Genomic DNA, 25,174 nt, shown 5'->3' with positions numbered 1-25,174 from the left:
CAGGAAGATGTATAAAATACAAGAAAATCAATACAGCGATCCTCTAAGGAAAGGAGGTTGACTTCAGTGCTAATGGCATTGAAGTTCTTACCCCAGTGCACTCACTGCCTGTGGTTCATAGCAGAGAGTTTGATAGCGGTATCCTGCTGCAGGTTGGGAACTGCCTCTTAAATTGGGTGGATAGGAAAGGCATGATTAAAGCTCTCACTTAGAAGTTTTACATAAGGCTCACACCTGTCTCTCCGTGCCTTCAGATGATTCAAGGACCAAGTGTAAATCTGAACTGAAGTGTCAGTGGGAAGCGAACCATGCTGCGTTGCTCACCCCCGAAATCCTCAAACCGGCCTTTCATTTCTGTTGAAATCTGTCACTGAAAGCAGTGCCTAATAAGCAGCAGTCAGGCAGGCTCTGTGCTAGCGAGCTGCAGCCCTCTGAAGGCCTGATCCCACTGGGAGACAAAAGGAGTTGCAACCGGAGCGCTCGTGTCACAACGCCCCCCGTGCTGCTCCAGGCACGAGTTAGGATCTTTGGGCTTTATTTTTTTTTTTTTTTAATTTTTTTAATGAATACAGCCTGCTGACGAGTTTGGGCTTGTTTCGTTGTTGTTTTGTTTTTATTTCTCCTGGTGGTTGTTGTTGCTATTACTGTAAGTGGGGGTTAGTGCTTGTCAGTGCTGAGAATGCTCACTTGTGGAAATGTGTGTTTTTTCATCCTTGGTTTTGAACTGGTCTTCTATTTTAGAGGAAATAAGGCTGGGATTTAAGTTAGAAGTGAGTATAGCAGCCAGGTTTTGATAACAGTTAGAATGGACAAACATAGTTTTAGTTTGTTTGTAAGTTTGACGGAAAACGTGGTTTCAGTCATTCAAATGGAATGGTGAAAATAGCCTAGAATCGATATTTTTGGCTAGATTTATTTATTTATTTATTTATTAAAGCTGGAGTAAATGCTGATTTATTCAACAGCTTGGTGGTTGAAGCATTCGATTAAAATTTCTGTTCTGGGAGGATTTGAAACTGTGTATCCCTACTTGGAGTCTTATGCTAAGTAGATGGAAATCTATTTATACCCAGGTCAGGCTCAAAGCTTAACCAAACTGGCCATGAATTACCTGGCAGCTGAACTACAACTTTTTGCATGATCATGTTACCAACATCCAGTTCTGCAGCTTTTCTTGAGTTGGTAACTGTGTTTCTTCTAGCAATACTGGACTTGTATTCTGGGCTGTCTTCTCTGGTCCTTGGTATTGCCTTCTCTGTCATTAACAAGTGCAACCTACAAACTGATTCCTTCTAGCTTCATCACATGAGACCATTGGCTTCAGGTAGAACTAATATCACATCTACACAGATTTGATCCTGCAGTACAGCATGATCTTGTGCACCTGGATTAACTACAGTGGCTGGCACCACAATTGCTAACACATGCAAGATGTGCAACAAGCGATGCTGCCCTGCTTTATTTATTTATTCAGTTTAGAGCTTCTTTTCAGCTTTGTACAGGCATACTAATGTTAAGGATTCCCCTGAGAAACGAGGACTAGAAGTAAAGAGGATCATTAAATTCTGACCCAGCTGTGTTTCTTTGAGGAAAAAATGAGAAAATAATGGATTTTTGTGTTGGATTTCAAAACACCTTGTAATTTGAGACAGATAGAATAGCCCTTTTGCTCTGTGCTTGCAGTCTCTTCTGGCACACCAGAATTCCCACTTTTTTCTCTCCTTTCCCCCACCTGATTGAGTGACCTTCACAGCAGAGTTTGTCAGTTGTGGCAAATTTGGCATCTCTTCAAAATGTTAATGTAGCTATCTGAAAGGATCTGGCCATGATGCAGCAGCTCTGAGCTCTACTCAGAGGGAGCACAGGTATAGTGTCCTTCAAACTGAAAAGTGTGGCCTTGGAATTAAAGGATCCTGGTTTCAGACCTGAATCCCTTCTTGGTGTAGAATATCACTTCAGATATTGAAGTGTAGATACCACCTCAGCTGAGCAATGGTATCAAGAGACTTGAGTAGCACTTGAAACATCTGGATTCTGAGCCCCATTGGGCTCAGCTTGAAAGGAAAATAAAAGTAGGCAGCTCAAATTGACCATGCTTCTTGTATGGGAGGCCTGGGAGCCACAACCTCTTTGCATCCTCAAAGGATTTCTCCTTCAGAAAGGTTTCTCACTTCGTTATAAGCGTGGCAATTTACTTTGTTGAGATGGTTTTGTTTAGATGTGTTTTGTTTTTTTTTTACTGGTAGTTTCTAATTAAGGTACTTTGCGCTCACCAAAAAATGCACTCACCATCATTAGTGGTTGCTTCTTACATTATTTGTTTCATGTTCGGGGGTAGCAACCAGATTGTGGAATAATGATCTACCTTATGTATTTCAGAAACATACCCCTTGCAATATGCATTTCAATGATTATTGTCACAGTTGGCTATGTGTTAACAAACGTGGCTTATTTCACTACAATCAGTGCTGGGGAATTGCTGCTTTCAAAAGCTGTTGCAGTGGTAAGTTACAGAAGAGAAATCCAAAGCTTTATATCCCTGCTGTATCCCAATTACATTTGTTGATATATTTTTATTTCCAAGGGAAGGAAAAAAAAAGAAACTGGGAGGGAGGGTGGGGACAATGAGAGACATTTCCAGTCATGTTTGGCTCCTCTTTTACCCAGCAAATTAGCAACCAGGTAAACTTTGTCTGATTTTTGATCCCATTGATTTGATGAATGGGATTGTATTTAAGGTCATAGCATTTGTAATAAAATGTTAGACCATATTTGTTTAATTGATATAACAAAGTCCTTAGGACTTAAATTTTATAGCTAAGTACATACTTGACAAATTATTTTCTAAATCAGGGGCTGTGCTCCTGGGAAACAGAAAATACAGATACTTGTGAAAGTCTAAGCTATTTTTTGTAGCAGGAAACAGTAATGCTGTCTCTGTACAATGTGTGTCCCAGGTGCTTAGGAAGGGGAGTGCTGTCAATACTGGAGTTCATTTGGGAAGGAGTTACAAGGCCACCTGGATTGCAAATGCTGTTGTGATTGGTCTTGCTGAATTGCTGTAATGACAGATTTTTATATATACAATATCTGATTTGCAGCAAGGAAATAAAAATTTCCATTTACCTTTCCAGTAGCAACACTGCCTGTGACTTTTTCAATTGGCATGCCATTTAAAAATGACCAATTCTATAGCTCTTGGGAGTTTTAGGAGCAAAACACTTTGCAAATCTTCAGAAAATTATGCATATCTCTCGTGGTGCCCTCAAACAATGAAGCGTGACTGGATGGAATATAGTCTTGGATGGCATCAGCTAAGTACAATGAAGGCTACAGAAGAAAATATAATTTATGCAGATCAGATTTTGGTCTGTTCAGACTGGGTCTTCCTTTTGGAAGCGTAATGACCTGAAATGACATTAATAAAAGACTGGTTCCACCTCAATAGCTTTGCCTCAACTGGAGGCCTACCAGATACAGCCAGAAGTAAGAGTGAGAGACCTTATCGGCACTAGTCCTGATACCAAAACAGGAAAGGTAACAAATGCACAGCACAAGTTTCAATGAGGGATGCAGAAAAGGATATAAATAAAAGTTATAGTACTTATTAAAAATTTTGTTAATGAAGTAAAATTGCTCTCATGTTTTATGATGGAAAATTCAGTGTATGTTACTCTCTTCTCTAACAGACCTTTGCTGAACGATTAATGGGAAACTTTTCTTTAGCTGTACCAGTATTTGTTGCTCTCTCCTGCTTTGGATCTATGAATGGTGGCATTTTTGCGGTCTCCAGGTGAGCATATGCTGGTATTACTGGGGGTGAAAGGCATGGGATATACACTGAAAGTAAGGAAGCAAGGGAAAGGGAGAAAAGGACTCATTCCTTTAGCAGGAAATCAAAAATGACTGTGATATTTATCAGGTATGGGATTTTTTTTTCTTCTCACTTTGTTCCTATTGAGTTTAGTATCTTTGTTAAAAACACTTTGAATGGTTTGGCAGTGAATCTCTCTGAGTGCAGCACTTAATTAATGACTGCTTTGTTTCATGTGAAGGAGGTAAATTGGAGGGAAAATATTAACTACTTCTAAAGACTGATCATAGTGTAAGGTAAGAGGGGGGGACACATCCAGATTGACTTTGATTTCTGCATATGGGCTTCTCCTGCTACTCTTTGCATTCAGAATACCTCAAACAAGCCTAAGAAGTGCTGCTGTGTTGTGTGACTTTCATGAGCCGCTTTGCCTAGTCACAGTAATGAGCACATTTAAAGTCTGTCCACATTTATTTCCCACCAGGATGTTCTTCGTTGCATCCCGTGAGGGTCACCTTCCGGAAATTCTCTCCATGATTCATGTCCGCAAGCACACTCCTCTGCCAGCTGTCATTGTTTTGGTAAATCATACAAACAAATGTTCCTGCACAAGAATTCATATTACAGGCTCGCTCTGGAGGATTCGAACAGAATTTGGGCACTGCTTGAGTCTCATTTATTAATGTATATGCAGGCTTTGGGCAGGGCAGAGGACAGTAAAGAGAGGAAAGAGATTTGGGAGTTGTTCTTATTCTATCATCTCCTCCTCACTATCTTGTCGGTAGCACTTCACTGCCTATCATTGCAACCTAATTCATGTCTTATTGCCGTTTATTTCTAAGAACCTGCTAGTGATGAGCTACTTTGCCTTTCAGAGAAACAAATTCCACTTATACAAACAAACAAACAAAAAAGGGCTTCATTTAACTGGAAGTGCAGCTAAACACTGGCATCTGGGAGCACCCTAAAGGCTCATTATACTACCTTACAGTGAAAAATGCAAACAATTATGCACTAGGATAATGGGAGGGGAACCCTCAGCAGTGCAGTGTAATGGTGATTAAAAAATGAGAGAGCATGTGCCTGGGCAACAGTCTGTGAATTGTCTGAGGAAAAGCACCAGCATTATAGTTGAAATCCTATTACTGACTTCTAACATAGAGGCAGAGCTAAATGTTGGCCATGTCTTTGCATTGCAGGCTAATTTGTATAGTAAAATGTTAGGACAAAATGTCAAAATACAGACCTCACACCAATTTGCATAGTGCCAAGTAGATTTCCACTTAACTCGCAGACTTCTTCCTAACTGTGGGTTGGGTGTTCAGCCCCTCTTTTGGGACGGATGACCGTAATGTATCTGGACAGACCTCTGCGTTGGGGAGGCTTCTAACCACAGTAGAAGATGTGTGTGCATATAAGAGTGTACACTAATAAGATCAGTTGCTTATACTGGAATCTAAATAATCTTTTTCTTTTGCTAGACATGCCTGTGAGCTCACTTGTGAAGTGCCAGCTGAAGTGTTGAATTTTATATGTGCTCATACAACTGTAGCATCCAAGTTTTGAAAATTAGACAACATATATATTGTGAAAAGTTTTAATGAAATTCACTTTACTTAAACATTTACTTTGCATTTTATTTCTTTGGACTGAAGGATTTGTAACTTTGGGGTAAATTGCACTGACTTTTCTGTGAAATGAAATGTACTAAATATATATAATATATATATATATATTTCTAAAAAATGTCTTCTGCTCTTGCACCTGGTCACCAGTGCATTGATTTCCCTTTAAAAAAAAGTCATATGAAGATGGCTTTCACTCAGAGATTTTTATTTTTTTCTTTCCTCAGTGCAAGTAGAGTAGTAGTGGGATACATTCTGCATCAGTAGTCCACATTTTAGAATTTTCTGATTTCATTTCTCCTGCCAAGGTCTCTAGACACTGTTCAAAAGGAAAAAGATCTTGAGGAGAAACTGAGAAAATGAGCACGTTCAGTGTTTGAGGCTTGCTAAAAATAAATAAATAAAAATTAGGAATTGAGAAATTTGCTTATTACATATTTCCTGATATTTGACAGATGTGGGTATAACAACTCCAAGAAATGATGCAGTCTTGTTGTAACCCTATTTTGTTTCTTTTATCCTTTTGGCCTTCACTGGCCATGACTCTTTGTTGCATTTTCTTATAACTGAGATTTAAAACCTGTGGGCGCTGAGTCTATATAGAAGAATTCTTGCCCAATGTAATTCAGCGGTAAAATTTCCTTTGACCTTTACAGAGAAGGAGCTTGCTTAATATCTGTGTGTAAAGAACCAAGCTCTTTCTAAGTCATTAGAGGTTGGAAGCCAGAGACCCATATTTGAAGTATTGATCCTTCTGGTTCAAATCCATACAGCCTTCATTCCTTAAAAAAATAAATAAAATATTTTTTTTTTATTAAAAAAAAAAAAAAAAGGAAAGAAAAAGAGCCTGTGACTCCAGGTAACTCATACAACTTAGTTTTCTTTATGTAAGGATTTAGCCCATCATAATAGTGCAGCTGCGGGTGATTTCACCTGTTGCCTCATTGTAAACCTGGAGAGGCTGGCACTATTAGGACCTCCTTTTTTTTTCTGAACAATAGCACTATAGGGAAGTTGATGGGTGCCTTCATCCCCAAATGCAAGGCTGTGTCATTGCAGGCATAGGGTGTCTCATATGGACACCTGCATAGTCGTCCCAAGCTACAGATATTCTGTTTTTGTCCAGAGATTACACTGAAGCAGGTCCATGTAGCCCATACTAATCATCTAAGCCACCCTCTATGCGTAAATTTTGACTTCCTCACAGAGACCTTGTATCTCAGGACACCTGTTTAATGAGGAAATGCATTCCTTCTACTGTTGTTTTTCCTTCTTGCTGTTCAGTAGGCTCTTGAGTGACAGCTAAACACTTCTCTGCTTTGAAATGTTTGCATTTCTGATGTGCAGTAAGTCTGCACCCTGCGAGCCTAACAGGCGTGCTGCAGATACGAGCTGGTGTCAGTGTGGTGTGCCCAGCTGGCACACAGTGTGTAGCTAACCCCTACCACCTCCTCTTTGCTGAGTTCCCCCATTGCAGACTGTGGGAATATAAGATTTTTTCCTCTTCCACAACACACCTTGAATCCTGGTCATACGAAACTGCCTTCGTATGACCAGATGCAACCAAAATTTAGCTGCTTTTGTCATTTGCATAAGCGATGAGAGAGTGGCAGTGTGCTGGGCAGTTCCCATGAGAACGAGGCACAGGGTACACAAGTGTTGTGGTGACGCAGTGGGCTCTATGCCTGTGTATTTGCCTGGGTTATGGGGGACAGATAAGTACTGATCACATGTGCTCAGCCAAGACAGATACATATTGATCAAATGTGGTCTTAGGAGACAGTTAAGTATTGATCACACATCTGATTGCATGAGAATGGGAGGCTCAAAGTCTGTGGCCCTCACATGTTGCCAGCTAAGGCTGTGTTGCTTGTCCCCATGGAAAGATTTGGCATCACTGCTGTAAAATAATTGAGATCAATCCATTAAAAGCCTCTTACGCTCTGAATTTCTTTTGCAGCACCCTCTCACAATGATAATGTTATTCAACGGGGATCTCTACAGCCTTCTGAATTTCCTCAGTTTTGCCAGGTGGCTTTTTATTGGACTGGTGGTTGCTGGGTTGATTTATCTCAGATATAAACGTCCTGATATGCCTCGTCCTTTCAAGGTAACCTCCGCTCTCTGCTGTTTTACATGAATCCTTTTCCCTTGTATCTCACGTAGAGTCAGACAGCAAAGGAGCATTTTCTGATGTAAAAAGCTAACCTCTTTTGAGAAAAACAATAATTAATTGAAAATAGTATATTATATTGAAGAGTCCCCTTGTGTTTTCCTGCAAGTTCTACAGTGCTACCCTGGCTGAGTTCTCTTTGGAAAGACGATTCTTGAGAATTCCCTGGTGGCTGTGGGGAAGCAACTGAGGTTGCTGTGCAGAAAGGAAGGTGTTTGCTCAGTTTTACCTGTCTGTCATATTGAGGTAGTGTGATGCAGGCTAAGGTCTTGATATGCTTCCAAGCTGTGTGAAAATACATCTAGTCCTGTGTAGTCACAAACCCTAAATATTGGCTATATGTGCCAACCTGACTTTCAGCTAGTCCTCAGTTTAATCTTTATTTTGATAAAGGCTTGAATAATTTTGCTGACAGAATTCAAGACAGGTATAAACAAATAATATAAACATTTATTTCATTGTCTATCCAATATAGAATATTCCAGTGTGAAGTACAAATAAATTGGTAGTGGATCTTTTGTGATATATGGGACCCACAGTTGAGTTGCAGATACAGTTACTGTGAAACCAGAAATAAAACGGTAATAGTCCGGCGTGTTGAACAAAGCCACTTTGGCCTTGGTTCTGCTTCTTGTTTCTGTAGCATCTTACAAAGTTGTCCCATTGTGTGTATGAAAAGTAATGTCTATCGTGAAAATAAATTGGAGGATTCTAGCCCTATTTATGTATTTCCAAGAAGCTTATTTTATAAAGAACTAAGACAGTGTGCTGTTGCATTCTTGTAGGCATATCAGCAAATAAGGTCAACAGCACAACCCGTTTTGCTTTGATTAAAAAAAAATGCTTTGACAGTGCACAAGAGGAACAGTAGTGTTTCAAGGCATGAAAAGAAGAGAATAATCTCCAGGGAATTCTCCAGTTCTCCATTACACCAAACATCTCACAAGCTACACGTACAGGCATTTCCCTCAGAGAGGTGCTAACATAGTGATTGCAGTGGCATTCTTGAAAATTGAGAGAATTAATTTGATATTGTTATTTTTTGGTACTTTCAACAGCGACACTGATAATGCTATCAGTCATACTGTCAGAAAGTGCTTTTTCAGTAGCTATCAGTTGCATAATGCTATCAAATATCTTTATCACCAGTCAAATGGGTGTTTAATTTGCTCTCTTCCTGCCAGATTTTGATTTTTACCTTAGGAAGAAAATCAATACGTTCTTAATAGTTTTAAAAGGGGACTTGAGCTCCTTGTTGTGTTTCAAAATGTTTTCTAATAGGTAATTATCAAAGAGGAAATCTTTACTGCAGTTAGTGCTGCTTACTTATCTACTGGAGGATTAGAGAAAGGACTTTTGTAATGTAACATATTTACAGCCCTTAAATTTTAAAGGATGTAAAACACTGTAGTGTTTTAGTGTGTAATTAAAAGACTTCCGTGGTGCTTACTGCATAGTACTTAGCTTAGTTTGGTTCCTGCAGTCACTGGTATTTTGTGTTCCTGTTCTGGATACCTGTATTTCTCCAGGGCTACCCTGTACTGCTGGGTTGTATCCAGTTTGCATTTCATGGAACACTGAATGCTATTGTCATTCAGCAGCAAGGTCAACGCAAAGTAATGGTTCTTTGTGTGGTTGTATTTCAGGTGCCTCTATTTATTCCAGCATTGTTTTCCTTCACCTGCCTCTTCATGGTTGCACTGTCACTTTACTCTGACCCAGTCAATACAGGGATTGGATTTGCAATAACCCTGACTGGAGTTCCTGCCTACTACCTCTTTATCGTATGGGACAAGAAGCCAAAGTGGTTCAGAAAGCTCCTAGGTAAGTCACTGTGGGGCTCCCCTCCTCCATCCTGACTCCATGAATTTCTCAGGGCTCCGGGTGTTGTGAAATCCTTTTCATCGATCCCCTCGGCTGCTCTGCTCGGGGCATGACAATGCAAGTTTCTTTTTGGTGCATGCTATAGCACTGGTCTGCCAGTTACAATCCATGTCATCTAACTAAACAGAGATGTTTACAGCAAGCCTATTCTTCAGCTAAAGAGATTTGACTTCAAATACCTGGATGCCTCTCCCCTCAATCTCTTCTTCCCTCCCACCCCGTCTGATTCCTTTTAAATCACTGGTCTACCTCCCCTCTGTAACACTTGAGAAAGTGTTTCACTCCTAAGAGTGAAATTAGTTTGGAAATTTAAATGTCACAATGGTGATGAGAAAATAGGATGGACAGAATGGGCCCTGGTGGTACCATGTGTGTAGACCACTGAGGAATATGTAGAATGGGACAGGCTTGGTCACATTTGATGGAGATGTGCTGTTCTTAGAGATGATTTCCAACAAAATGACGACAAAATATATCATACCTGATGCACCTCTGTGGAAATCATTTCAGTGCGTTATGAAAAACAACTTCCAAGTGATTTGGCTGTGGTATTTCATACCTGGAATACACTGAGAATCATTTTTATGCCATTTCTCAAAGTTTATAGAAGCATTTGTGAAAGTTGTGATGTGTTGGAGGAAGGTTACTTGGAGCTTTTCAATTCAAAAGAAAGCATTGTAATTTATTATAGCACCCCCATTCTTTTTTTCTTTTTTTTTTTTTTTTTGTTAGTCAACATGCTAAGAGGTTACCAAAATGCAGGTAATTTATAAAGAATGTATTAACAGAGGCAAAATATTTGAGAAGTAGCAAATAGTCTGTTAAACAAAACCAAAAGAAAATCTCTGCTGCAAAACAAAAACTCAACCCCTGAAAATTTTCGATTAAAAATAGCTTATGTATATGTACTAAGTGTATATGCTGTTATATAGTATAGGTTCTGAATTGAAAACATGTATTGTCTTTTGTGCTGCAGTATTAGGGGATGATTTAAAATGAGATGCTCACAGTAAAAGAATATCTGAGGATTTATGAATATATTATACGCTAACCTATTACGTGTGTTGTGGTTTTTGTTTTTGTTTTTTGTTTTTTATATATATATATATAAATATAGGGTATATGCATTTATATCCTGCTTGTTGTGAGATCTGTGAATTTCTCTGTCAATTCTTGCTGGGAAGTCCACAGACAGTAGGGCAGAAAATTTTTACAGGAAAAGATGTTAGTTTAAGGCTAGGAAATTCTAGTCTATTTATTTTTATATCCATAAAGTTGTAAATTGCATGAGATGTCCTGGGAATGGGTAGAAATTTCCAGTGCAAATGAAAAGAGACATGTCAAAAACACATTCTATTAAATTGTTGTTATTTATCTGTTTGTAATTTCTCAGACAAATTGACATCTAGGGTCTAGGAAATTCTCCTTATCAAACCCAGGAGATTTTTAGCATTTTCTGTGGAGTCTCAGAGGTTTTGGAACGCAGTTACTTGAGTCTGTGGCCACAGGATGCCAGTGTTGAACCACATTACTTAGGTGAGAGGAAAAATGTTCTCTTTAAGGTAGACTGGGTATATGTGAAGCTCATTCTGCCAGCTGTGACAACGAAGGTAAATCTAGCTTTTCAGATAGCACAAAATTCTCCTCCTGGAAAGAAGGCCTGGTGCCTGTGTAATGTGCATGGACACAGTGTGCTGGCTCAAGGGGAAGGCAGAGGATGCCTGACAGTGGGTGAAACAGCTTGTTCACTCTGTGATTATTATTCCCAAAATAACGACAGTAATGGCAGAAAAGTGATGTCGACAGTTTTGGGGTGGAGTGGAGATTTACTTGGTAAATATATATATATTTTTTTTCCCACCCAGAGTAAGCGATAAACATTTTGCATGGGTTATTATTAAACTGACATTATTTCTGGAGAGTTAAGGGTGCTCCGCTGTATAGTCCGAGAGCATTTTTCAAAGGCATTGAATGAGGCTGAATTCACTTAAGGTACCTCTGTGAAATACGGGAAGGAAAAGTCATGGGGCAGCTGCAAGCTTGTTATTCTAGCCTTGAAACAATACTCATTAGATGAGTTTAGGCATGAAAGAGTAATTTCAGACATGGGGTGAACAGACAACATGAAAAAATGGGATTGTAATTTACCAAAGGCAGATTTTTTTTCCAGACTAACTGGGTAACTTTCTTTATGAAGATAACATATTTTTTCTATACAGAATCAAAATGTGATAGATCCAAAGTACTTAGACTTCAGCAGAGCATTTCTTGTAGTACTGCGGTGGAGGTCAGAGCAGGTTAGTCTGAAGGCAGCATCCTGCCAGGTAGGCTATGTCCAGGCTGCCTGTGGCATGGTTCCCTCTCTGCCCATTTGCAGAGTCGCCTTGTCAGGGTGCACCTGACTTGTTCAGCTACCCCAGCATGATTTGGAGCACGGTTCAAAACCACATGGGTACAGACCAGCCCTATTGAGACTTGTCTGGATATGAAGGATAGGTTTTGTAAGGATCAGAGGAGAGGGGTGTTGAGCAGCTGGAAGGAGCAGTGGGCTCAAAGACCCAACCTGAAGATGAGTACACTCATGAAAGGAATTTCAAGCTGGTTGCAGTATCAGAGCTCCCCAGGAAATCCTCTCCAAGGCTGAACATCTTTGTTCTTTGGATAAGCACATTTTGACTGTCCTTAATGGTATTTACATTGCCCATTCTCCTTACCAAATTACTATATTGAACAAAAGATTACTTCACAGTTTGTGAGGTTAATAGGGTCTGGGTGGTGTTTTGCAGTGAGAATAACATTTTGTTCTTTTCCAAAGGAATTTTGCTGTAGTGCCAAATGTACTGGGACAAATAATTTTCAGCTAGTACAGGCTTCATTTGACCTCTGCTTGCCTGCTTTTTGTAGAACTAATGTGAAAATGAAAAAAGTCAAGTCTAGCAAATCCTACGAGGTAGATGAGTGTGTAAAAGAGTGGGGCACCAACACCAGGACTCTTCCATTTGGACTTCTCAGTTGAAAACCTAACCTCAGATTCATGTTTTAAAAATCTTTATTTCTTTACAATGGATTGAATTTGGGAGAATTTGGAATTGAATTTTGTTCTTTTTATTGAGCTTGCGATCCACAGGAAGTTTTCCCAGCATTATGCTGCCACAGATTTTATGTGCAGTCTTATGTGTGTGTAGTAAATTACTTCTTTCTTTCCCAAGCTTTATGTGGTGCTTATAGAGCTATCGGATCAGGTTTTTTCTGTTGTAAAGGTTGTCCCCTGGGCCTTATTTACAGTGAATTCTACTATTGAAAGGGAAAATTAGGGTTGAAAGTAGAAACAAATGGTGTCTTTACTCTCATGATATGTTGACTCATTACAAATGGGAAGGTACTCCTCAAAGTACACAATATAGAGATACTGACTGACAACAGATAGAAATGTTTTTTTTTGGGGGAGGAAAAAGTCCTCCTTACTCTGTCTTATCCTGTGTATATCGCAACCAAAGAAAGAGCCAAGCAAGCAAGCTAGCCCCCCAAACATGTCTGATTGCTGTTCTGTTTGCTTTGCTCGTGTTTCATCACAGTGCAGAGCAGAACTACTGCATGGAGATGGGAGAGTGGCAGCTGCCTCCTGCCGCGGCGAGGGCAAGGTCTTGCTGCAGGGGGCTCAGCCCTGTTAGTTGGACAGGATATTAAAATCGCAGCCGGCTCTTGAGATGCCCAGGCTCTCCCTCTGCTGCCGTGCCCTTTTTCCAAGAACTGTTACACCATAGCTCAGCTTGACAGAAAATCTCTTTTTCTTCTTATTCCTTTGCTCATCTTCAAACCTGGGAGGGGTGGGACAGCTGGGCGAGCCCCTGCTGGCTTTCTGCTGCTGACTTTCCTCCTACCCTTCACCCCAGCTCTGCTCAGCCCAGATCTGAAGTCCCCGCTGCGGGCAGGGGAGGGAGATGGGAGGAAAATGCAGTCCCTGTTGACTCTCAGCCTCTCTGACCCCATCAGTTTGTAGTCTAAGGGCAGCCTGGCTTTGCACTGAACTGGTGACCTCCAGAGAGACGAGCAGAAGATGGTAGAGGCTGTTAGACAGGAGAGTAGGGAAGTAGTTCATGTTCATGTCTTCTGAGAGTTGCACTGTTTTACCTTCCTCACTCTGCACTAGTGTAGATGCTGACATGTAGTGCTAGACAAGGAAAACCATAACTTTCTCTTGCAATAATTCCTGCTATGAAGAAAGACTGAGAGAGATGGGGATGTTCAGCGTGAGGAAGAGAAGGCTCTGGGGTGACCTTATGACAACTTTTCAATACTTACAGGGGGTTTATAAAATAGATGGAGAGCAACTTTTTGCTTGGGCAGATAATGATAGGAAAAGGGGGAATGGTTTTATAATAAAAAGAGGGGATATTTAGATTAGATATTAGGAGGAAATTCTTCACTCAGAGGGTGGTGAGGTGCTGGAACAAGTTGCTCAGAGATGCTGTGGATGCCCCATCCCTGGAGGTGTTCGAGGTAAGGCTGGATGAGGCCCTGAGCAACCTGGTTCAGTGATTGGCATCCCTGCCAAGGCAGGGGGTGGGCTTTAAGGTCCCTTCCACCCAAACCGTTCTGTGATTCTGTGAAAATAGGTTACTTAGAAGAAAAAAAAGTGACAAGCAAAAGGAGAAGTAAAAGAATGCTCTTTTACTATTCAGTATGTAAATTAATTGTGCCATTTATGAATTGGTTCTCTAAAAAGAAAACCATCAGAAACACAAGGTGGAAATACATGTCTAAAGTGACAAAGAGCATAAAGTTGCTTCCTATGTGTGACAGTCTTAGACCTGTGAAGCATTGTAATCATTTTCTCCTTTCTTTTTTTTTCCTTTTTTTTTTTTTTTCTTGGTTAGGCAGATCTTGGCATGGCAGAATTAACTTGTTCAAAGCCTTTCAGAGTTGTATTTCAATATTATGACTTTGCTAAAACTAAGCAGTCGTAGAGAGTAGTCGTGCTTTAAGATGTTTTAAAAATGCATGCATACATTTATTGAACAAGTTTATACTTTTATACCCTTCCACTATTATTGTATATACATATCCTTGGATCAGAGGCAAAGAAAACATAGTTAAAAAGATAAAAAATTAAGTCAGACATTTAAATGATACATGCACCAGATATATATAACTTGTGAACAGTATGTGGAAGCAGGTTGTCTATCAGCTAAGATAATTTTAATGGCTGCTTCTCCCCTTCTCCTGCCACCCCAAAATCTCCCATGTGTATGTTTTTATCTTTGCAGATAATGTAACTGAAACATTGCAAATCCTCTTGGAAGTCGTCCCGTCAGAGGAGGACCAGAAATCATGATCCTAATCTACCTGAAAATGCAGCTTTTGGCTTGGTGTTTCATTTCAACTTGAGGAAGAGGGCAGGGAGTTTTCTTCCTCTTCCTAATGTTCTGCAAACTGGAGGAACAGGTCACAGCTGAGATGGATACTGAGCGAGTCAGTTACCAGCACTGTATTTTATGATGTTGCAATTTTTTTTTACATGGTCAGTTTGTATGTAGAGAGCAAGAACTTATGCTATGAGGGGACCCATCTTTTTCTTATTTCTTTTGTTAGTGTCATATTTTAACAAAACATAGGTTCTTCAAACTAAGATTTTTGTTGCATTGCCACTGAAAATATGTTTAAGCATTGTTTAAGTAATGGTCAGGTGTACTGTGAAGAATGTATCCTACTTGCTGTCCCAAGGAACCTACCTCTCACCCGGAAAGGTTGAGATAAAGCTGCTGAGTATCACTTAACAATGTTCTTCCAGTCACTCTGTCTGACCCTATTTTACTTTCGTCTTGCTGGGAGCACCAGCACATTGAGGCAGAAATACAGTGGTTTCTACTGCCTTTGTGGTAGCAAGTTCAAGGTTACTTCATTCCAGAGTAGTTATAACATAGCATAAAAGAGCATCTTCTGAGGATTAGTATTTCTACCAGTGAGACTGACAGATTTTAGCCTGGAGGCAGTAATTTCATACGTGTTAAATTTTCTACCAGTCTATGACTATTTTTACCAATGTTTCTTTGTGTACATATGTATAGGAAATATAGCAACTGAGTAATCGCCTTCAAATCAGCCAGGTGTTTGAATGCGACCTCCATTGCTGTATGAATATTTTCTATCTGGAAGTATATGGACCTGCAGTTATCAGCCAGGCATACACAATTTTACAGTTTTATATGATTGATTGTGGGCAGCAGATGAGTAATGGTCACTGGTTGTGTAATCAGTGAGAATTTTGTATAGACACAGCAACAAATGCAATTCTCTTTTACAAATAAGATATAAGGCAAGCTACAACAGATTTGTTGATTTGAGTAGGGTACACACCTAATCTGTGGGGTTTTTATTCAAGCACACTCCAATTAACCAGACTTTGAAGCACCAAGGAACAGGTGCTCTGACATCTTTCTGGTTTTATCTCAGCTGAAACAGAGAAAAGCTATCAAAACTGATAAAATCAAACTAATTTGAAATTCCACCTGCAGAATGATGTTTGAGCTGAGAGTTGGCTCAAATATGAGCTGAAGTTTTACCCTTTTTTAAAAGTAGTTTTAGATAAGGATTTTTTTGTAATGCTTAGAAATTCAGTTTTATGTTAATCAAGGACTACTCAACCTTAAGACTAAGGTTTGTTATCACTATGTTAAGAATATCATGCTTAAATATTGAATGCACTACTTTTTGAGCTGTTTGCTATTAGCAAGTCATATGTTTCATGAAAACTTTTATGAAACTAAGCAGCATTAGACTTCCTAAACTGGGAGGAAAGCACAACTAATAGCCAGACCACTACAGTAAAGGGAGACTGTGTGTTGTATATATGTTATATATTTACAGAACATTTACCATTTTAAGGGTGTACAGTAAAATATCTTAAAATTCTTAAATGGTTTTCTTTCTTGTATTCCTATGGTGGAATTTCCTAGAAGCAGGGAAATGGGAATAACTGATTATTTGGAAGAGTGGTAATTTAAGACAGAGAACACTTTGTAAACTATTTTTACTTTAAATGTTTTCTGTTTACAGTAACTTAAAGTGTTATTTGGAACTTCTCTTAGGCCAATATTTTGAGCTAGATTTTTATGTTGACAGTGCATGTATTTAATTAGTATTTACTTGTGGGTCAGAAGTGTGCTTCTGAGGCCATCTCCTGCCAATCCAAGTTCCCCATGTTTTGGCCTGTGTCATTGTGGAGCATCTCCTGCACACAAACTGCATTTCTCTCTGATGAAACAAATGGCGTGACACCCTGCAGGACCAAGCCTAATGTGCTCCTCAATACCCAATGTTGAGCGTGTGGGATCTCACCAGAGTGAAACCTCCTCAATACTGATGCTCTGAACAGCAGGTCTTCAGCACCACCTGGTCGATTCCACCAATTCACTCCTATTGTGCCATATTACTTGAAAATTTAGACTTAGCCAGTGTTAACATGCAGAAATAAATGGGCTTTGTAAGTATAAGTGAATGTTACTTTTTTTTTTTTTTTTTTTTTTCCGAACATGGGCTTTAAAGTTTAGAAATGTTTCTGAAGTCTGACTGTATTTTACTAAGTTTATGTTCATGGAAGGGGTTAATTTGTCCCAAGGGAGATCCTATGACTCATTGATTGTGAAGTTGTATATTTTATGAAAAACAAAACAAAACTGCAAAATAAAAAAACTAATTTTTTGAAAACACACATGGATTCTAATTTCTGTTTCAGTTTTTTTAGCACATACAATCACAATACAAAATATTCTAATCAGATTGCCATTGTGTTATAAAAGTCAGTATTAAGGGCTTTTATTACACCTGGAAGCGGTGCATATCGTCACAAAAGGAGTGAAAATAGGTAACAAATGATTTTTTTAAAGCATTGAGTTATTTTTTAAGGCTTTTCAAAGTATTGTCTTCATTGTCATAAAGGAAATTCATCTAGAATAATGGATAATTTTTATATATTTTTTCTTATTAGGGCCTGAGGTGATGATACCAATGAGGCTGCTTTTGTGGAGAATTTTAACAATCCTTACATGTATTTTTTTTGTTTGTTTACTTTTCTTGCACATCACATATCTTTTAATCAACTGGACTCTGTCAATCCATTGATTTCATTGTTTTTTAGGTGGGTGCTGCTGTTTTTCTGTGAACTTACTAGTCTTCTGGGGTAAAGGCAGAAATCTCACCAAAGGCAGCAGAAATGAACACTTTGACAGCAGCAAATACCTACAAGGTTTAGTAATACATCTCCGAGAGACACAGGGCAGCATCTGAAGCCTCAGGAGATGCTGTACACACCCTGATCTGGACTGCTGTGTGGTCCAGACATGTGGCATGGCCATGTCATAGGGACAAGTTCTGACTTCTGAAGCCCTCTCCCAGCTCCGTGTGGGTACAGCGTGGCCCAGTTTTCTTATGGTGCCATGTGCTTCACAGCTGCGTTGGCCATCCCCTGATGGCCCAGGGGGCTGCCCTGGTTTCTGAGAGGCTATTGGACAGGGGCCTGATGCTCCCCTCTTTCTTCCAAGGCAATGCAATCTGAGTTGTGCATGAGATACTTCCAGAAGCACCTGCTAGAGTTTTATGCAGGCGTTATGCCCTTTTGCATGGCTGTACTCCAACAATATTGCTACAAGACAGAAGAGCCTGGGGTCTGTGACATGACCGGTAGCTGCCAAGTCCTTCAGGCCCTGAGCACAGCACTTTAATAACTGGTACAGGGCTGGAAGGCAGTGTGACCCACCTGAACCCCACCAGGTGGTGGAGAGCACGGCATTCTTTATCTACAGTATAAGCTGCTAGGACAGCATGAGGAGAACAGAAACCAGAAAATTTGCTGTTAACTGAGAAGACCAGGCAGTTTAAATACAGTGTGGGCTACATCAGTCTTCCTAAAATTGCTTTCAGCATGGATTAATTTAGCCCCTTGCTGTTATTAATGGGCAGTGACTATAGATGTTGAAAACACTGCAATATGTACATATATACACACTTTGTGTGTGTGTGTGTGAAAACATTCAATATTTTAAAAAAATAAAACTTCTTTTTATAAACTCAACAAACGTCTAATACCTCTTAGGATTGTGTGTGTGATATTGACATATCTATATGCAACATATAGATGTGTCAATATACCTATATCTACAGATATATAGATATATGTCAATAACACATTCAAGTTACATTTTGGTGAGAAAAGCTTTAAATACTTTTGGAAAGGCCATTAAAAATGAAGCAACTGTCATAAGTCTTATGCCACATTTTTGATTTTTTTTTTGGTGTGTTTATTACTTTATACAGAAATTGTTGCTTATTTTTATTCTCATTTGTGTATATCAAAAGTTGACTTTTAATAATAATGCAGAGCAACAAAGGCATTTAATCAGTTTTGACATAAATATGCATCTGATTGACATAATAAATTAAGGGTCAAGCTGGCTTAGGGAGAGACAAGCCTGAGAGAACTGAGCTGCCCCAGGACGCGATGCATCCCATGCTATGACAGGGCTTTTAGGTCAGTGAGATGAACTGATCTCTGGAGTTGTTTGTAGCATTTTCTTAGAGAAGGAGATGGGATGACTGGTTTAGGCATGCTTAACATATCAAACAGATGAGCTGGAGTGAGATGAACCCAAAGTTACTGCAGCCAGCACAATACAATTATTAAAACATGTAAGAAAATGATTGATGATGAGGATTACAATTCCCCCTTAAGAATTACTTATTTTTTTCAATTCAAATTGCAATAGAAGTTTATTTTGATTAGAATACACTGCATTTTCGAGATTTTCTAATTTGAATTATAATCAAACTAAACAGCTTTTCCTGAAAAAGTTCATCTGTCTTTGACTACGTAGCTGGCTCAGATTTTAGTATTTCATAGAGACGTTTTTGGAAATAGCTCTAGTATTTCAAGAGATATAACTCCTTGGCTGAACATATATGCTTCTGCTTTTTGATTTCAGAGGAAAATCAGCCTTTATTTGAGAATATGTTTCAAACATTCCAAAGAAAAAGAATTTATCTTATCTACAGGATAAGATAGGATAGCTAATTGTGTTGATACAACAAGATGCAACAAGATAAAAAGGACTTTCAATGACATTTAGTAACTCCAGACGTTTTGGTTCAAGCATCAGACATATTCCAGGATCCAGACAGATTTTGATCAATACAGGTCTTAGAAAAATGGGTGTTGATCTTTCTTCAGATGGAAGCAGATATTTCATTTTTTTCAAAATACATACCAAGCACTGTGTTTAATGACCAGCAGAGCACAGCCAGCTCGTATAGCAGAGCCTGCAGCAGAGCCTACCATGCTGTAATCCTGTGCAAGAAGTGTGTTTCTACCTGGGAGGATGCAAATGACCAAGCTCAGCATTTTGAGCTCAGGAGGAAGCTGTTTGTTTTTATGCAACCCTCATCACTGTAGTGAGGGCCACCAACCTAAGAGAATGCATCTTTGCCCATGCGTGGATCCTGCATGAGGTTCTGCGGTCTGCCCCCAGCTTGGCCTTCCCCTGGCAGGATTGGTCCCCAGGAAGGCTGATACAGCCATGTGGAGGGGGCAGGGCTCACATATCCCCATGCCCACACAGGACCTCTCATCTGCAGAACATGGTGGTTCTTGCCATTGCATTTTCTGTCCTCTGACACCCACAATTGTGTTATTTAGTTCCCTTGGTGGTAAGTCTGGAGTAATCCAGGAAGGTCTTCTTGCCTGAAATCCCTCCTGGTGACTTGCTGAGACTTGGCAAACTGATGTTGAACTTCCTGCTGGCGTTCAGAAGCCTGTATTTTTTTCCTTGCATGTTAGTCCATGTTTAATTTGATTTCTGCTATTGTCTTTTGCCAAGGAACTGCTGGGGAGCATGACTACAATTGACACACCAATTCAGCTTACATTTGCTTTCTTTTTTCTTTTCTATTCAAAGGAACTTTTGAAATATATTTTTGCTTGAAGTGCAAAGACCCAAATGGATAAAACACCTTTCTCAACAAAGGCTTGACTTTATCAAGACAGACTTTGGATTCTCTTTAAATTCCTTGTAACAGCAATGTCTACAACGCTATGATCTAAACCAAAGCTTTGATATTTTCCAAATAAAGCGTTAGTGATGATCCAACATGGTTATAAAAGAACAGTGACTAGGATAGGTTTTATATTTGCATGGATCATTCTCTTTCCTACAATGTGAACTACAAAACGTTCCCACTGCTAGGCTTTTCTGCATGCCTTTTTCTGCTCCCAGGAATTCACCCAGATCTCCCCTGAAAGGGAAACCCCATCCTCTCCTTTGGGGTGCACCTCATCACCTACTCACCATCCAGGGGTGGTGCTTTGGAAGCTCACATGTGACTGCAGCTGCAGATGGATGCCTTGCTAAGCCCAGGTCCCACTCTGATAGAGGGAAGCTGGATTCCTGAGCCTTAGGAAGTAACTTACTTTTGCAATCACCTGTTGTACTTGAAAAATTTTATAAAATTATTACCTGGGGATTTTGATTTTTTTTTTCCCTGCCTATTTGTTATGAGAGGTTAAATTGTACAGACTAGTTTTCTAATTTTACCCCCTGCTATTGGCTCTGCCTCAAGAAAGCTATTTGATGCAGTTTTAGCTGCCAATATCTCTTCACCACTCAGTCATTACAGTGTAATTGGATCTAAAGTAGACATATAATTTGCTGCTAGCGATGCTGGCTTGTCTTAATTATGATATCCAGCTGATTTCTAATGATACTGATCAATGAATATGCATAGCATAGTAGGCAGACTTGTGCAGATGAACGACCAAGTCTTCAGGAGAACCTGAGCTTTCATGGTACCAGTATGTCAAGCAATTTAAAAGCACCAGGGCAGGACCTCAGGTTTAAAGCAGAGGGGTGCTTTAAAAAGACCTTGTGACACAGCCCAGGAAGCCATGCACCAAGCCTGAGGTGTTCTGGACTCTGCTTCCATATGTGTGCTGCTATACTTGGCAAAATTTCTGGGAGAAAATTAGGAAAATTTATAGGTGTAATTATAAACTCCCAGGCAGATGATGATTCTTTGCATTTCCCCAGTGCTCTCTCCTGCATACACCCTGACTGAAGGGTACAAATAACTTTTCACTGAAAGTATTTCCTTTCAGTGTCTGAGACATCTGTATTTAGTTCTAAGCTGGGTGCTATTCTTTCCCATCCACTTTCGATTTTTTTAAGCCTCATATTTTTCCTCATCTGAAAACTGTCATGTCATAGACAACCAGTTTCCCAGGCTGTAACAGTGCTTTTAAAACCTAAAACTATTGCAAGCCGTGGTCACACGGGGATTGAAAGCCTGTAGGGCAGTCTGGGTGTGTTCCTTTCCCTTTCCCTTTCCCTTTCCCTTTCCCTTTCCCTTTCCCTTTCCCTTTCCCTTTCCCTTTCCCTTTCCCTTTCCCTTTCCCTTTCCCTTTCCCTTTCCCTTTCCCTTTCCCTTTCCCTTTCCCTTTCCCTTTCCCTTTCCCTTTCCCTTTCCCTTTCCCTGTTCAGCACAGCTCTGATTACCAGAAACCTGCAACAGGCAAAGAAGCTTCCAAGGGAGTTCTTGCTGTATTTTTACTTGACATACTGCACTGTGCAATTCAATATTCATAAATTACTTTTGGCTGCTGTTAGTATTTCACAGCTCTGTTTGCTAATTCATGCGCCAGATATATTTAAAATGAATCATTAAATGCCAGGAGATTTGATGCTTGTTCCACATGCAACAGCTCGCTATTGAACAAAACTCCAGCACTTTATACTGATGCTAAACTCTAGCTACCTTTGATTTTATAATAAATATGAACGTCAGAAAGAGGCAGGATAAATCAGATCTTGTGCTGTCAACTTGGCAGAGGTGATTGATCACACCTTTCTGACAGCACTGCATTTAACTGCAAGTCTCATGCAGCTCGACTTTAGATCATACAAAGGCATCTGGATGATGAAAAGTGTGCTAGCTGAGAAGATAACATACAGTGCTGTACCAGTATTGTATTTATCCAGTGGTATGTGTACTCTAAAATGCTTCAGGCTGTAGCTCATGCTAATAATTAACTCTTGTGCTGAATCCACCTTGACCTATTTTTATTCTTCTACCCATATTTTAAACAGAAATTGTTTTCAAATTCCTTCCCAAAATGGAAATGTAAAGCCTTTATCTAAAACAGACACATGTGGGAACTGAAATGCTTTGCCTCTGTGCTCACTGAGAGCTGCTACTTTCAGAAATAAAATCACTGTAAGGTTAGGTGGTCACCAGAACACTCCCCTTATTCCTGTTTTGGAAAAAAATAAAGCCTTTGTCAAATGGGGTATCCGAAACAAGTGAGTCCTACAGATTCAGGTTCGATTTGTTGCTCCATGGCTCTTGAAAATGGACATCTTGAAAGAGGCTGGGAGATGGCGAGGCCTCCCTGAGTGGCGAAGGCATCGTGGGGCTGGCGCTCGCTCCTGCCTTCCTTCAGAGCAGTGTGTGTGCCCGCTGGCATGGCGGGGCTCCTTCCCATGGGCTTGTGTGCCACTCGCCTCACCATATAAACATACCTATATTTACATATACATATAAGCATACATATGTTTAGGCAAGCTATGCGGTGATGCATTCCTGCGTTGCAAGTTTAAGAAAATCAGTAAAGTATTATTTAATGCATGCCAACTTCATCTTTAATACTATTTCTAAAGTAAATTGCAGAAAGCATATAACCACCCACCATGGAATAATAAATTGATACAGAATGTGTGGGGAAAAGGCAATAAGCCAGAATCATTAGCGAGCTCAGCGCACTGCTCCAGCAACACAGAGCAGCCATAAACCTGAGGCTGGAACTGCACACAGCACATGGTGTACACCAGTAAATCTGGCCCTCCTAATTTTATTGCAAATGACATACAAGCCAAAAAAACATTTAGATAATTGAAATTAACACTTTTAACAACGATCTATAAAGCAGCGAATAATAATTAGGAGGTCCTTCGAGCTCTCTGTAACAAGCCTGCTGTCCCTCTGAATCTGAATCTGAATCCCTCTGGAATAAAACAAGACAGACCCTCTTTTCCTTATGCATCCTTAACAACAACATCTTCATGGGTAAGGTGTCATACTGGTGCCTGCTTTGTCAAGCACTGCAATCATGCCTGAAGTGAAGGCTTTTTATTTTGAATTTGGAACAAAGCTAGATGGAAATGAAAATGGAAAAGATAATAAAAGGGAGCCATTAGAAAAACATAACACAGTGTTTATTATTATTATTATTAATTATTATTATTATTTTTGATTGATGCAAATCTGCACCTGTGTTTACCCATATAAAAGAGTCTGTACACATCAGGTCATGCAAACATAGCTCTTGGTTATATATATATAAATGCTGCTGAAACATTGAGGTCCTTTTGAGAAGGTAACCACTAGTGTGAGGTTTGGGGTATTCTTTTTCAGTACTCTAAAGCAGAAAAAGTTTTCTATTTTGTATGTCATCCATACCATATTTTTCAATGTTGCTCTTAACATACGACCATTTCCTTTCTTTCCTAGTAAACTGATGAATGAGAGGATTGAATCTGTCGGGCCATAAATCAGCTTTTTGATGTTGGATCAGCTGTTCAAATCATTGTTGGACCAGATGATTGGTCACCGCCTGCATTTACACGGCCTCCCAACAGGCATGCATCCAAGTGATGCTTTTAAAACAGGTCCGGGAATGTCTGTGATGCCTGGGAACATGGGCAAAGTGTTTCTCTCTGGATTAGAACAGCCACCCCAGCTGAACCCCTTTAAAAGTTGGTCTTGCAATGGCTCTGAAACAGGGTGTGCAGGCTGAGTTTTGTACGGAAATCTGGCCATCACTTCCCAAATAATCAGTCTGAGCTCTTTCATGAATATCAAATTCATTTCAAAAAAATCGGATTCAATAAAACAATTTCTGTAGGGGAAGCAGCACTGTTGGGAGAGTGACTGAAATATGGTTTTGCATTAAGTTCCCCTTTTTGCCAGATGATATGGATGCTTCAGAAGCACTACTGCAGACATTTAGAAAATAACATCCAATCCTCCAGATTTATATAAAACCTTTTCCCTCTAATAAAAATGGATAGGTGTGTGTGTGAGAGGGGGAATACAAAATTACAGGTGGGTGCAGCATCTAAAAGCAGTGCTCTGTGTGCCAGTGCTGACCTGTAAGGGAGATGGCTGTGCTGCTGCAATGCTGGGACAATACTTTTGGGGATTAAGGGAGAGTCACAGCCTCTTGGGTTCCAGCATTGTGGAGAAATTTGGCTGCAATGATTTTTCATGGCCAGGTGGTGGAAGTAGGTGCTTAGATCCAGCAAGAAAGACAGGAAAGCTGTGGGCCTGAGTGGAAGCGTGTCCCGTGAGGCTTTCGGGCAGGGTGCTGCTGCCCCCTGCTCTGGCTGCACCCAGGGGTGCTGCTGAATTTAGTGGAAGCAACGTCTGGGGAGAAGTGGGAGGCTTTTGACGGCCACCCAGCAAGTGGTGTTTGTGACAAACGCAAGCTGTTGGATGCTTGCCAGCTGTGAAGTCTTTTATAATGAGCCACAAAAGACTGACCCCAAAAACCAAACATATCAATGCTGCCAGTGTTGCACACATTTCTGTGCTCCTCTTTCCATTGGGGATAATTAATTCAACTCCCTGGAGAGGCAA

The 25,174-nt window shown here is 40.0% G+C and overlaps 1 protein-coding gene across 1 annotated transcript in view; it reads left to right on the top strand.

Moving 5' to 3' along the window:
- Window positions 1-15,466, top strand: part of SLC7A11 (solute carrier family 7 member 11) — a 59,675-nt gene extending 44,209 nt beyond the window's left edge. The window contains exons 7-12 of the mRNA XM_084517394.1: window positions 2,380-2,503; window positions 3,690-3,793; window positions 4,299-4,395; window positions 7,400-7,549; window positions 9,259-9,436; window positions 14,764-15,466. Of these exons, the coding sequence (XP_084373520.1) occupies window positions 2,380-2,503; window positions 3,690-3,793; window positions 4,299-4,395; window positions 7,400-7,549; window positions 9,259-9,436; window positions 14,764-14,831 (721 nt within the window). The 3' untranslated portion in view covers window positions 14,832-15,466. The remainder of the gene's footprint in view (window positions 1-2,379; window positions 2,504-3,689; window positions 3,794-4,298; window positions 4,396-7,399; window positions 7,550-9,258; window positions 9,437-14,763) is intronic.
- Window positions 15,467-25,174: the final 9,708 nt, after the last annotated feature.

This window comes from Aythya ferina (assembly GCF_964211825.1).
Source record: "Aythya ferina genome assembly, chromosome: 4".
NCBI classification, from domain to species: Eukaryota; Metazoa; Chordata; class Aves; order Anseriformes; family Anatidae; genus Aythya; species Aythya ferina.
The sequence above is the reverse complement of the archived record's forward strand: the minus strand, read 5'-3'. Positions and strand labels throughout refer to the sequence as shown.